The sequence below is a fragment of the Coffea arabica genome, chromosome 2c, assembly GCF_036785885.1.
Source record: "Coffea arabica cultivar ET-39 chromosome 2c, Coffea Arabica ET-39 HiFi, whole genome shotgun sequence".
Lineage (NCBI taxonomy): Eukaryota > Viridiplantae > Streptophyta > Magnoliopsida > Gentianales > Rubiaceae > Coffea > Coffea arabica.
In genome coordinates, this window is record NC_092312.1 from 1883992 (window position 1) to 1898516 (window position 14525).

The following is a 14525-nucleotide window of genomic DNA, read 5'->3' on the forward strand; positions in this document are numbered from 1 at the left end:
ATATTTCAAGAAATTTGCTGTTAAATCATGTCTGCCTTGGAAGTAACCTCATTATGGTTGGGGATAAAGGTTGAGAGGGCACTTTTTATTATTTTGATTTTCAAATGCAACCTTATTTTCTAAAAGCCCTTAAGTAAAAAAAAATCACCAAAATATTCAAATTATATGCATGGGCATATCTATATAAATTAGCACTAAAAATTCAAACCCAAAGTTTCCCTAACAAAGAAAACAGGAAAAATACCATAGATAGATTCCAAAGCCTACAAAATGTTCATAATTAGTGCACGTAGAGCTCCTAATAACCAAAAGCAAAACCCCAGACTATTCAGCAGAAAACCACGGCAACTATTACAGGGAATATTTCTAAAATTTTTAAAACATCACTTATTTCTCTTACTTTTATTATTTGTGAAACAAAATTTTAAAAACCCTGAACTATAATTTTACTCATTTTGATAAACAAAACACTCCTAAATCACTTTGTGTTGCTCCAAGGAAAACCACCATCTGAAAACAAATCTCTAGTAGGACCACCACATCACAAATTTATAGTCCATAAAAATATAAATTTGAAAAACAAAAATGATATTTGTAAAGAAATGTGCTAGTATCAATTCAACTATGTACATTCAAAATCATTTTTTTATGAACATTATTTTTTTTCTTAACCTCTTCTCAATCTATGGTTCAAACTTTTAAGTTGTATTAAATCATTTTTTTTAAAATAACTCAAATTAAACAAAGAAATTATACTCAACTCTATCACAATCATAAAATGAAAAAAATAAACAAAATTCAATTTACTATAATTTAAAAATTCAAAATTCCATAATTATCTAGAAAAAATGAATAAGAGAGGATATTAGAAAAAAGGGAAAAGATAAGAAAGTGACATGTATTTTTTCTTTTAATTTTTCAAGTTCCATTTATTTGATATGTGAATTATGTATCAAATGAGAATTAATGCAATCATTTTGCAATTATTAGGGGAAATAAGTGATATTTTTAAAACTTCAAGGGTACTAAATAATATTAAGAGAAACCTCTGGGGAGGTTTCTGATAATATCCCTTTCAATTATCGTACAACATGCCGACACCTCTTTCTAATTTCCCCCAACTCAAAAAATTGATAGAGATTTCTAAAGACAAGGACTCGCTTTTCTTTTCTCTAAGTCCAAGTTGACTTGGATATTAATTAATGGGCTTTCTCTTTCCAAAGGCCACCAAATGAGATGGACCCGAGGAACCACTGGGCCAGTGACTCAGTGGCTACAGGGAGGGGCTTAAGCCCCTTTTTGGGCTGTAGATGAGAGTTCAAATGTCACCTGCAGCGAAAAAAATCTAAGAATTGTGCCAAAGTACTCTCTTGATCTAGTTGGATCTGTATACTCATTAGCCCCTACCACAGTCTCCTTAGGCTTCCCTTCCCCCTTAGATTAGGATAGAATAAGTTATACAAATGCACCGTTGCTGACAAAAAAAACAAAAAGAGATAGACCCAAGGCAAACAAGCCGAGATCCATAGGATCAGAGTAATCCGTGTACCAAAAGTAAGCTATGATACGAAAGGGAATCAATAAATAAAAAAAAGCATTAAGGGTTTTTTAGTTGAAACAAACAATATAATTCCTCTTTTTTTTTAATTAACGTCTTGTAAAAGATATGCATTACATGATTGACTACCAGCAAACACCTTAGCAGTATATGACTCAACTGTTCCTGTTTACATATGCTATCAATATGAAGCAACATCTACCAACAAAATGGCTTCTATCATTTCAGAGTTAACACCAATGAATGAGAGTGCAACTGGATATGAAGCAACGGAAAGATCCCCTGTAGCATCATGAATCTTTCAGCAAAGCTAAAGTTTAGTCATATATCAGCATTTTACATCTTTAAGTTAATTAAGTAGAAGATATTCATTTTCCTAGAACACAACTGATACAAGACAGACGAAATAAAGTCAGCCCAAAATACCTTCGCGTACATCAGAGGCTTGTCTAGCAATACATTGATATCATCCAAGGCCCCTAACATACTGATCAAGAGTTGAATTAAATAGATCACTTCTGCCCAAGAAAAATGAAGAAGAAAATTAGTTTAGCAACCATTTTTTTTTTGCCAGAAAACAGAAACCGAAAATTATATATTTGCCTCCAAGTGTAATGAACAGAGATCATTGTTCTGACCTATGAACACATCCATCACGTGCAGGAAACATGCATAAGACGCATCATCAGAATACATGCATGAAGCCATCATGCAGCCTTATTACATGTCACTACATCTCACAAAAAATAGGAAAAGAAAAGGTGCAAAAGGTTTTTTTCAGAAAGAAAAGGAAAAAATCTATTCGATGAGATTTTAAAATAAATATCTTCCCAAGGAAATAGGTGGAAAGGTTTCACAAGAAAGTAGAAGAGATGTCAACAACGGCCAAATATCAGGCAGCTTATGGAAGCAGTTAATTCCTTTAAATACTCACTAAACTAGGTACTAGAGAGACTTTCCTTCAGCAGTCCATCATTCTCTGGCTTTTAACTACATTAAAACCTTTGTATGTGTCTTTCCAAAAACTATAAAAGACCCTATTTGATTCAAACAAACAACAAAAGTGAAGTTTGAAGAAAGAGCAGCAGATTTATGAGACATCGCGTTTAACATCCACTGTTTAAGTTCAAATCACAACTTAGATGTGCAGGTCGAACCCCATATAAGTAATGGGACAAAAATTTCCACGCATGAAACACATAGACCTATTTAAGATCTAAAAAGTTAACAAAACAAAATTTAAACTAGTTTTGCATCACCAGATGCACACAGACCTACACATTTGCAGCCAAAGAATTAAACAAAAACCGGTATAAGTCAGGAAAGAATTGACAATGCACATATATCAGCCAATTAATCATTCTGTGTTAAGTACTGAATGACACCCTGCGACTTACCTAATTGGATTTCCGGGTGAGTACAGTGGATTCTTGACAACATACTCGACATACAAGTTGTATATGTACTTGAGGGATTCCCTTAAATCACCTGTCCTAGGATGAGTTACCAGGATGATCTGTAAAACCAATGAATACATGGGGAATAAGAGATTTTTAATGTTAACAAGAGAGAGTTTTTCAACTTGACATGGAAAAAAGTTATGCTAACTGCCAGCAAGTGATAGTCAGACAACAGATAAAGGTCTTGATACTCTTGCTACATAGCCATCTATATGAATGCAAGCATATATACTCATGCAATCATCTGGACAGACCTTAATCCCAGATGGACTCTCCATGAAACTAAGTTTGTAAGTATTAGTGCGGAAGCTGTGGAACGAACATCCCTGTCCAGGTAATTGTGGCACTCCAAGATTTCCTTTATCAGCGCTGCCAAAGAGATCAAACAATAATGTAAGAAAGTCACTCTTATTAGCATGTCTTCAAAGATATGATTGAGAAACATTTTTAGACCAGGACAATAATGAGATGCAAAACTAGTCTTCAGGATTACTTTCAATTTGACCAAAAAATGGCCAATCCTTTCTGGTAAAAATTCTCACATCACACCATCAAGCAGCTACTGTGGGTGGTCATTTAAGGTGCACATATATTGACTCATGAACTTCTTTATATACATCAACAAATGTACATATGTTTTACCACCAGTATACTCTTCAATCACCCTTCTTTTTTCAAAAGACTAACACGATTACAAAAGAATACCCAAACTTTAGAAATGCCTATCAAAGTACTTGTGATCATGAGGCAGATTATTATCTTTCTCCTTAGGCATGAACCTCGTATTAAACTGCCTTGACAATGGCCTGACAGTCTGGTTGGAGAAATGGGTCATCTTTTTGGGAATTAAAAAGCTAGAAAAGAAAAATTGTAATGCTAATGCACGTTATGGAGGCCAAATTGATTATCAGACAACTTGGGGGGGGGGGGGGAATTGGAATTAACCATTACGCAAGTTGAATCAAACGTCAAGTGGAATAACAAAAGAAAAAGGTCGTGTAATTATTAGAAACGAAAAATTAATTCCAAAATTATTTGATCGAAAGAAGGAGAAAACGGACCTAGTTGGATCCATTTTGGCAGTCAAGGATTTAAGAGAGAAGAGGAGACCGAACATGAGCTTGTGATCCTGCTGGGGGCTGAGAGTCTTAAGTGGCCGATTCCATTCCCTGTACAGCAGACATACTCCATTCCTGTTGAACACGTATAGCATGTGGGCGTTATTCCCCGCTGCCGTCGGGACCGGCGGCGATGGACTGATCTCGGATCCTCCGAAAAATTGCATGCTTTGGGAGATGCTTTTTTTTTTTTTTGCTTTTATCCTCGGGAGATACTTGTGGAGATGAGCAACAGGGGAATGGGAGGAACAAGGATGAGCAGCGACAGCTAGGGGCCGGGGAAGGGTAGTGGACAATGGCTTGGCTTGGCTTGGCTTGGCTTGCTGGCTGGCTGGCTAGACTGGAGAGGCGGCGGTAGGGCTACTAGGCTACTAGCAGTAACAAAGGGAGTGTTTGGATACACATATTATTTCAAATAATATTTCGCTTGCATCATAAACACATTTCCTAATCCACCTTTTTATATTTCCAATCAACTTTTTATCTCACATACATCACATCACAAAAAGTGCTACAGTAATTATTCCAAATAATATTTCAAATAATACTCTATCCAAAGTTTTACTACTGCTAAACTTTTTTATGTTTTGTTTTCCAAATTTGGGATTAAATTTTGGAATCATGGTTCCTGAAAACCTACCGATCCTCATTCCCCTCTTTTCTATTTTTCTTTTGGCGGAGAGAATGAAAACCTCCCAATCCATGCGGGTACAGGCTACAGAGTTTTGATGAATCTTTAATAAATTTCTTTCCAAAAAGGGAAAATGACCAATTTCGTCCTTATACTTTTTTATCGTGTCAATTCAGTCTATATATAATTTTTTTGGCCAATTTGATACCTATACTTATTTTGCGGTACCAATTAAGGAACGCTGCGGCGGCGCCACCACGTAAATTCGATTAACCTACTAATTGAACAACTAAGCAGGGGTATTTCGGACACTTCACTGCTTCTTCATTTGTCACCTTTTCTTCTTCATCTTGCTTATCACCATCCACAGAAGCCATAGCCGGAGTAGCAGATCCGTCTCACTCCAACTCAAGGACAGATGTTGGTGACGTACGCAAGACTAGGCTTTCAGCAGAGTCCTCAAATACACAAGAAGGAATGTCATTTTGATTATGTGGCTGGGAAACCGCCATTGAGCTAGACTGATTATTATATTCTTCTCAGACGCAATTTGATCAACCATGGCCCTAGCTTCAAATTCAAGTCATTTCGCTTCATAGGCTCTTGAAGCTCCCTTTATAAAATAATTACCCAACCAGATCCTCTTTCCCTTAAACGGGTTGCGAATTTCTACAACCCATTTTCCCCATTTCCTCTGCCTGAGACCTTTGTATTTGGAAGAGGAAGGCCTTGATTGAGGTTAACTCTACAATTTAGTTAAACCAGTCTTCTTTTTAGGGTTGTTTTTCTCTGCATTATTGCTCTCTTGACAGGAATTTTTAGCTTTCTGTGCAACAGCCATAGCCACAGGCTAACCATGTTGCCTTTTTAACTTCACAATAGGGAGAATAACCTCCCTAAGAAATCTCTTAGGCTTCTTTTCAATCACCGTTTCATCATCTGATGAATCAGTATCAGTAGCATTCGAATCGTAACAAAAGACCCTAATCTTCCTCACAGGTCAGTACTAGGGATGGCAACGGGGTGGGGTTGGGGCGGGGGACCCCTCCCCCGTCCCCCGCCCCGTCCCCCGCCTCCCACTCCCCCCGCCCCGTCCCGCCTTGCCCCGCTTCACCCGCGGGGGCACCCACGGGGTTAATAAAATTTTATTATATAATTTTATTATAATTAAATTTTAATAAATAATCAAGTACTAAAATATCAACACATCATCAAATTATTATTCATTGTAATTTTACAATTGAAACCCATAAAAACAATCAAACAGAAGTTATTTGAATACAATCCAATATGATGAAATAAATATAACTAAAATAGTCAAATTTTCACTTTTAGTACAAATGCAATTACTAATTCATCATTGTGTTTGTGCTTTTTTTTTTTGAGAAAAAAGTGTTATTCTATTAAGTGTAATTAGAAATTTAGTATAAATGTATTAGTAAATTTAGTATAACTAATTAATAAATTCTATTAGTAGACATGTATAATTATTCATATAATTGATAATATCAATTATATTACATAAACTAATATACATTATATAATACATCTAACTAATAATATCATTATCATAAGTTTATAACTAATTAACTTACATATAATATATAGTCATATATATATATATATATATATTTTGCGGGTGGCGGGGCGGGGGATGGGACGGGGGAGTATACCCCCGCCCCCCGCCCCGTTTCTAAGCGGGGGGAAAAAATTCCCCCCCGCCCCGCCCCAACCCCCGCCCCGTGAGCCCCCCGCGGGGCGGGCACCCGTCCCCATTGCCATCCCTAGTCAGTACCACTTTCACCAGAATCTGAAAAAGTTTGACAAATTCAACAATCAAATTAGTCAAAATCAACTCTTTACTACTGCACATATAACTAGCATCGAAAACCAATCCAAAAATCAATGCTAACAATATGGATTTCGAATTCGACGCCCATTTAGCTACCTTCATCTGGATTCGACTAAACTGGTTCCTAATCATCAGGGGCCTGAGGTGGTGGTGGATCTTCAACTTCTTGAACTGGCTGCTGCTGCAGCTGCCGCAGCTGCGGTTCTTGATCAGCTGCTATCTTCATCGCTTGATCACCTCCAATCCTACGCGATTGTTTACGCCGCGGTCGGCTGGAATGTGGGACAGAATGCTCCTCACCACCTTGAGGAATTGAAGTTCGTTTCTGTGCAGCAATTTTTGGGACTTCTTTTTGTATTTTCCCTTTTTTCCTCCCTCTTATGGTTTCCTCTGGCAACTTCCAAACCACCCCTTCTTTAATGGGTTGCGGAGATTATTTGGAAATAAATAAAAGGATTGAAGAAGACGATGGTTACAGGCTATGGGGAGAATAATTGACTGGGGAGAGTGATGGAAGAGTTACTGTCTTTTGCTTCTTTTTTTATCCTTCTTGCTGCCTTTCGAAGTTGGAACTTGGAAGAACGGTTCAACCCAGCAGTGAAGTGTCCGAAATACCCCTGTTTAGTTGTTCAATTAGTAAGTTAATCGAATTTACGTGGTGGCATCGCTGCAGCGTTCCTCAATTGGTACCACAAAATAAGTATAAGTATCAAATTGGCCAAAAAAATTATATAAGGACTGAATTGACACTATAAAAAAGTATGGGGACGGAATTGACCATTTTCCATTCCAAAAATCTCATACCCACATGGCCATACCCTGTAGCCAAAATCTTTAATTCCCACGCCTTTCTGCCAAGCACCATGACCCAACAAATTGGCTTGACTAGTGTTAGCTGATTCAACAACAACATTACAACAACAACAACTACGACTAGTTGTATTCACAATTACTGGTGTTCGAGGCACACTTCTCGTGTGCACAACTAACAAAAAATTTATATAAATATTTGTTAAAATCATTCTTATGAGGCAATTTTATATATTTTTAATACGTATGGTGAAAAATTCACCAAAATAAACTATGCAAAATGTAAATAGATAATTGTTTGGCAGTGGGTGTAATCAAAAGAGAGACAGAGGGAGCTAGTGAACAATTAGTTATAAAAAGTAATTTAGAAATATCACAAAGTGATAGATTTTAGTTTAATCTCCCCCTTTTTATATATGGTCCATAGATAATTATTACTATTTTTATAAACACTCTAACTTATCAATATGTTCAAATGACATAGTTATAAAGCCTAACCTGCCTCAACGGTTAAACTGATCAACTTGGTGAACGGGTTATAGGATCGAATTGGGTTGTTAATCAAACTTATTGACTTGTCAATGATCCGACGCTTCAATCGGTGAATTGGAAAAAAAAAATCATCAATTAAGCTGCCATCTAACCACCAACATAAAAATTATATTGTTTTTATAATTAAAAATATATATTATAATATAGCTATTATGCAGCTCACGGTTGAATCGGTGACTCGATCACCTCTCTGGATTGAGCTCCGAGTTGGGTTTAATAACTATGATCTAAGTCAATCTAGTTGAAAATACTAGTAATTGAACATATTTTTCCTTCTATTTTTGGAAACTTACAAAAAGAAAAATGGAAGTATCGTCTTTCTTAAAAATCAATTAGTTTTTTATTAACAATAAAATTGTGTAGCTTAGTCATTCTAAGAAGGATTAAATTTTCCCATACCATCAATGTAGACTTTTTTTGTTTTAACATAATCAGATTTGAATATATGACACGTGTAAAAAAAGAATTTAAAATCTAAACTAAAGGTTAATATGTATTGGTACATATCAGTGCCCAAAAAAAAAATTGTACACCCAACACCTCAGGGAAGAATAATTCATACACGATCGTAGACCGCGTGCAATTGCGAACACGCGTGTTATAATCATTTTTTTAGAGGAAAAGAGATTAATACGAACTTAAAAATTTTATGCAGGAAAGAGCTAAATTGTAGGAAGATTAAACCCCAGTGAGCAGGGTTCACCCACTAGGGGCCGGTAACCTTTCCCCACTTCCTTTGTGTGCTTTTCTGAGTACCCTACATTATGAACTGAGGGTAGTCTTGGCGGACCTTGTCCATTTATCAATTGCATTTCGTTCCCACCATCAATTTATTGCGAACCTTTTTTTTTATCTTTCACCGAAAACCCAGAAATGAAGTAGTAAAATCCATTCAATGGCCAGAATTCCTGGACAGTTTAGTAACCCTCAGCTATAACTGCTTCATGGGCTAAGGAAACTCGCACACAGAAAAAATTTAAGAAGCATTAGCAATCTAATCGCAACAGTAACGGCCATAAAAAGAACAAAATTTTCACAAACACCATCGCTCAATTTATATTTGCAAGTTAATAAAGTCAAAGTCATGACAGCGGGGAACAAAAGACGAGAAATAAAAACATTCATTCAGACTGGACCAAAATTAGAAGTCCTGAACACCAAAGCATTTGAACTAGGAAAAGACAGAAATATGTCACAAGACACCAAGAAAATCAATATTCCCATTTTTTCATCTCCATGCCATCTGGAGGGCTTCCTTCAACCTTCTTTGCACCAACTTCTTTCCAGTTCGTTGATAAAACTGTCCCATTTGACTCAACCTGTTACACCAGACAATATATTACTCCCAACCCGTCAAAAAGTTACATGCAAACACACGGGGAACCTGAATTGAGAGGACCCATTCAGCATGGGCAGAAAATCTTTCCAAGTTTCAATGATAATTGTTGTTCAAATAGAACAGCTACAAAAGAAAGTTATAAAATGGCAACCAGGAAAGGACCATCAGAAATTCTTAGGAAATGGAGATAAGAGTCTTACAAAAGATTTCATCATGGCTCTTCTAGTGTCCTCATCAGCATCTTTGTATATGTCTCTGAAAAATTTGTTAAGAGCTGCATCACCATCTAGTTTTTCATCTTTTTCCTGAAGATGTAAACAGAGTGAATCAGCCAAAACACTTCCTAGCATGTGCTACACGTTTCACCTCAATGCAAAAGAAAAGACCAATAGAAATAGCAGAGATAACATGCATACCTCCTTTTTCATTTGAGCTTCAAGCTTATCCCAATCTTTTGTTGCTCTCGAGGATGGGTAAGTGGGTCTTTGACTTCCTGCAAAATGCAAAGGTACGACGGTAAAGCTTATCAACTGTGACCAATATCTTCTCTCTGTAACATCTTGGGAGAATAAATGCATCTCAAGTTTGAGTAACTGTAAGAAAGCCATATATACCTGATCACATGGACATTGACTTCATGAAAAAAGAACCAACATAGACAGCACACAAAAACCAGTTTCTGTTCCACTTTTAATTTCCAAACAAACTTCTTAACCAGGCCTACTGGTGCATTTTCAGACAATCTACCAGTGCACAGCAATTATTTCCAGGCTAGCCAAAAACTCGTGCAACTAAACCTACCTGATGAAACATTTATCCTCTGCAAAGCCACATTATCCCTGCTATACTCGAGAGACACCCAGTGTACAGCTTCAGCTTTTGCAAGGCAGATTTCAATTTTCGTGGACAGAACTTCATATCTGCAATTTGCAGGAATTATCTGTTTATATGAAGACAACACCAAAGTCCACAAAAAATTAGAAAGTTAATGTAAAAACATAATTTTCTGACATCATAAAAAAAAGAACACGATTTACAAAGACCCACTGGCCATGCATAAATTAATAGCAGGAATGAAAAGCAGAGTTTCACTGCTTTAAAAGTCTAATGATGATTTATAGTAAACTCAGGTTTTTATCATTAATAATTCCTAATCAGACACATGTTGCAAATATTTTTACCCATGATGCATTCACTAGTTCATACAAAACTCAGTCTCCTGATGTTTCAACATGCCAATTGACCAAAGGATAGTTCCAGCTACCATATGACAGTTAAGTGTTATGAGACACGAGAGAGCAGATATCTCTCTGCCAGAACTATAATATCAAGTTAACATTTTACCTTTCCAAACAATCGTGGTTGAAAAGTATATGTATCTTCACCAGGCACATCAATAGTGACACTAAGCTGAAAAGCAACAAAAAGGAAAAAGGAAAGCCAAACCATCTTAAGAACATCAAATGGTGTGAACCATGTTTAAGAATCTATAGATATCAACGGAAAGAATGAACATACTATTTGTTCACCAAAGTCCACTGAAACATTTTTTGCTGGTATACCCTTTGCAAATATAGTTACAACAACTTGCTCTGGTTTTTGATAATATTCATGCCTGCAACACATAATTTTTAAGCATAAGTATCCAATTAATCATCAGAAACTTGAATCTTAATCAATTCAAACTGTTAAGGCTCTAGAAAATGGCATGCCGACAAAAGGTGGTATTACGAATCTATCAGCACGTATAATAAAAAACTTTCCAACAATTAGCTAAATGGTCAATCAACATCGAAGTAACACTGCTAATGACAGACTTCTTAATACTTTATTGGCTTGCCTCATAGAGGAACCATTGGCCAGGTTATGAGATCTGACCAACCATGGCTATGGTAAACATTCCAATGTTGCAACAGGTTGTATCGAGTCTTAGAGGATGTCATATGGAAGAGAAAAGGGAGATATAAGTTGCAATAACCTGTATTTTGGCTTGGCAGATGACAAACTGGTAGTCTGGTTGGATATACTGATGGCTGGCTCAGCAACCTTCGGAATTGCAGCAGTTGTATCAACAACTATTGGGGCCTCTGGTGATTTGTTTGGCAACACTCCATTTTCCTCTTAAATTGAAAAGGAACCAAAATCAGAAAACAAATTAAGTTACATAAAGATTACCTAGAATGTAATAGAAGCTATTTTGCATGTAAGCCACAGCTTTAAAATTTCAGAGATAAGCACATAAAGATATACATACAATTTTTTTTTTTTTTGGAAAAAAAAAAGGCAACATTTGACAGACATCAAAAGAAGCTCCATTCGACTGCATGAAAGGTGCAACTCACACCCAACTATCAAAATCCCAGCCAAACAAAATCAGTGGTTCTCTTCAGAGCTTGGCAGTTGGCAGCCTTTTCAGCTTCCGATGGACTCATATGAGGTCATTGAGCTGATACAACGTATGCAGATGTACATACATGCACAAATAGTGGGAGTTTTAATTCTTTTCTTTCAAGCATGCTCCTAGACAACCCTTTTTTGTATTCTATAATGACTCAGCTTATTAACCCTGGCATTCAACTTCATATCATGGGGAAGTCTCTTTTGAAAAAGATATATACCATCATGATATTCCATAAATTTCAAATAAAGGTATGTGGTCAAGGAGGAGAAACCAGTTTCCCCACCGCAAAATTGATCTATGAGCAAGAAGCGTCCATAATCTTAAAAACAAGTCATGGACAATGACATTACTATTATCCTACTACAATCATGTCAAACAGCAAAGCTGTCAAATTAAGCTACATAGTTGTGAAGGAGAAACCGGTATCCCCACAATGTGAATTGATCTACGAGCACAAGGCACCAATAATTTAAAAACAAGTCATGTACAATGACATTACCATTATGCTATTAAAATCTATGCCAAACGGAAGAGTTGTACCTGCAATGCGCTGGTCACATTCTTTAATCAAATTATTGAATCTTGAGTCACCAGGTGCTAAAGAAGCACCCACTTCCAAAGCTGTCTTGGCAGTCTGGTATTCCTCAAGCTTGATGCAGGCGAGACTGTAAGGAAAATAAATGCTACTAGTCATTCATGAGGATAATCATAATGAAGTGCAGTTGGACAGTTGTATACACTTGAAATTCATTCAGTGCCATAAATTAACATGTGTAGCCAACTGATTTTCTAATGGCCCGATAAGGGAAGCCACAAGATAATCTCCGTGTGGAAGCTGGACAAAGTTTTCAGCATGGATAACCGCATAAAAAGGGAGGCAAGTCTCAAGTGAAAAGAAAGAAATTTTAAAAAATACAGAGAGAACAAAACAAGTCCTGGGCGCAAACAGCAACAATGCCAAGAATATCAGTAAAGTAAGAGGATGCACCAAAATACTCACCCTTTCCGGAAATATGCTTTGGGCATAGAAGGATCCAATTCAATGGCCTTGTTCGCATCGGCAACAGCTTCTGCTCATGGGAATCAATATTCATGTATTAGGGCACACAAAATACAACTCAACCAATATATCTGAACCAGCACTCCTCCATAACATCCATACAAGGCAAAATACAAAAACCTTTCATGTTAGTGAGTTGGTTCGTCCTTTATCAACTCAAGGAGCATTAATAATTCCAAACAAGAAAAAAAAAATTAAATTTTCTAGAGTAGACGAATAAAAGTAAATAATAAAATCTGTCTACCGTGGTGTGAACAGTTTAATGAAGTGATATTCGATCAACAAGAAAAGTCGCAAAAAAGTCAAGTGAGAAGGCAAAACTATATGTCAGACATTTAACTAAATCTTAGACATTAAAACAAGAAAAAAAGCGTGCAAAAAAGATGGTTGAACTTTTGAAGCAAGCAACCTTCATACATATGCAACATGTAGTTAAGCAACAATAGATTCGTCGAATAGATCCCAAAAATAGGAATACTGTATAGCAAGCTAAATAGGAATACTGTATGTTGAATTTAAATAAGGATTTCGTCGCTCCTAAAAATATACAACCAAAAAAAAAAAAAGGATTTCATCGGAAGAATAAAATACCGGTGAAGTTGTTGAGTTTGATGTTGGCTTGAGCGCGATCAGCAAAGAGCTCAGCGTTCGTAGGGCTAACGGAGATGGCTTGAGAATAGAGGTCAACGGCCAGCTCGAAGTGGTCGTCTATGAAGGCTTCTTTAGCCCTGGTCTCCAGATCCGACGATGCCATGGTTCGCTTCTCAGAAGAGAGCAGGACAGGACAGGACAGGAACAGTCTCGCAAATAGATAAAAATAGAAGGCTCTAGAAAGGGGAAAGCGCACAGGGCTTTATCACTCTACTGGAACACCGCCGATGCTTGACTTCAATCACTAATAAAAATACATATGCTACCGCTACCAAGATACCGCCGATGCTTTATTTCAATGACTAATAGACTAGTATTCGGTTTGTTTAACGGGTATATATATATATGGGAAGCTCGTTAATTAACATAATATTTTAGATGTGATATTTTTAAAAATATTACATAATTTAAAAAATTAAATAAATATAAGGAAGCATAAGTAACATTAAATAAAAAATATATATATAAATTCAATTGATCATAAAAATTGTTAATATATTTATATATATAAAATAAATTAACTGAATACTAAATGTGATAGGACATTCATTCAAAAAATTCTATAATATAGTATATAAATGTGATAAGACATCCGTTCAAAAAATTCTATAATACAGTATATAAATCCAATTGATCATAATAATTGTTAGTATATATATATATATATATATGTATATGTATATAGTAAATTAAGTGAATACCGAATGTAACAGAGTATTCCTTCAAAAAAACTCTATAATATTTTACGGGTTTTTTTAAAATTTTTTTATTTACGTTGTTAAAAGTATTTTTACTAGTACTATACCACTGCAAATTGCGAACGTTGTGGGAAAAGACCGGGATACCCTCTTGTGAAATCCAATTATTTGCGAAGGTTGTGGGAAAAGACCGGGGAACCCTCTTGTGAATGTGAATCCCCAATAATTTGCGTGGTAAGAGTGGTATACATGCAGGAGGGATTCGGCAGCACCTCCCACTCCCATAGCTTTTTCCTTTGATTTTTATTCTATCTTCCGATAGACACGTCAATTGTTTATGGAAAAAGGCTGTCCATTAGTTGTTGAACATTATTATTATAAACGGACAAGCCCGA

The 14525-nt window shown here is 36.2% G+C and overlaps 2 protein-coding genes across 8 annotated transcripts; both read right to left on the minus strand.

Annotated features, from left to right (window-relative positions):
- Positions 1-1620: 1620 nt before the first annotated feature.
- LOC113724951 (uncharacterized) lies at positions 1621-4508 on the minus strand. 6 transcript variants are annotated; one of them, XM_027247871.2, is made up of 5 exons: positions 4080-4484; positions 3273-3387; positions 2956-3074; positions 1985-2073; positions 1621-1840 (listed from the first exon to the last, which is right to left on the minus strand). In XM_027247871.2, exons 1-4 carry the CDS (start codon positions 4301-4303, stop codon positions 2025-2027), a joined length of 507 nt encoding a protein of 168 aa, XP_027103672.1. In that variant the 5' UTR covers positions 4304-4484; the 3' UTR covers positions 1621-1840; positions 1985-2024. The 6 variants fall into 6 exon arrangements, with proteins under 6 accessions (XP_027103672.1, XP_027103673.1, XP_027103670.1 ...); XM_027247872.2 differs by having other exon boundaries at positions 1621-1856; XM_027247869.2 differs by having other exon boundaries at positions 1621-1856; positions 1985-2076.
- A 4503-nt stretch (positions 4509-9011) lies between these two features.
- LOC113724953 (protein SGT1 homolog) lies at positions 9012-13744 on the minus strand. 2 transcript variants are annotated; one of them, XM_027247873.2, is made up of 10 exons: positions 13373-13744; positions 12722-12791; positions 12262-12386; positions 11299-11440; positions 10839-10935; positions 10665-10730; positions 10122-10260; positions 9737-9813; positions 9521-9625; positions 9012-9300 (listed from the first exon to the last, which is right to left on the minus strand). In XM_027247873.2, exons 1-10 carry the CDS (start codon positions 13533-13535, stop codon positions 9193-9195), a joined length of 1092 nt encoding a protein of 363 aa, XP_027103674.1. In that variant the 5' UTR covers positions 13536-13744; the 3' UTR covers positions 9012-9192. The 2 variants fall into 2 exon arrangements, with proteins under 2 accessions (XP_027103674.1, XP_071929466.1); XM_072073365.1 differs by lacking the exons at positions 10665-10730; positions 10839-10935 and having other exon boundaries at positions 10122-10240; positions 13373-13671.
- Positions 13745-14525: the final 781 nt, after the last annotated feature.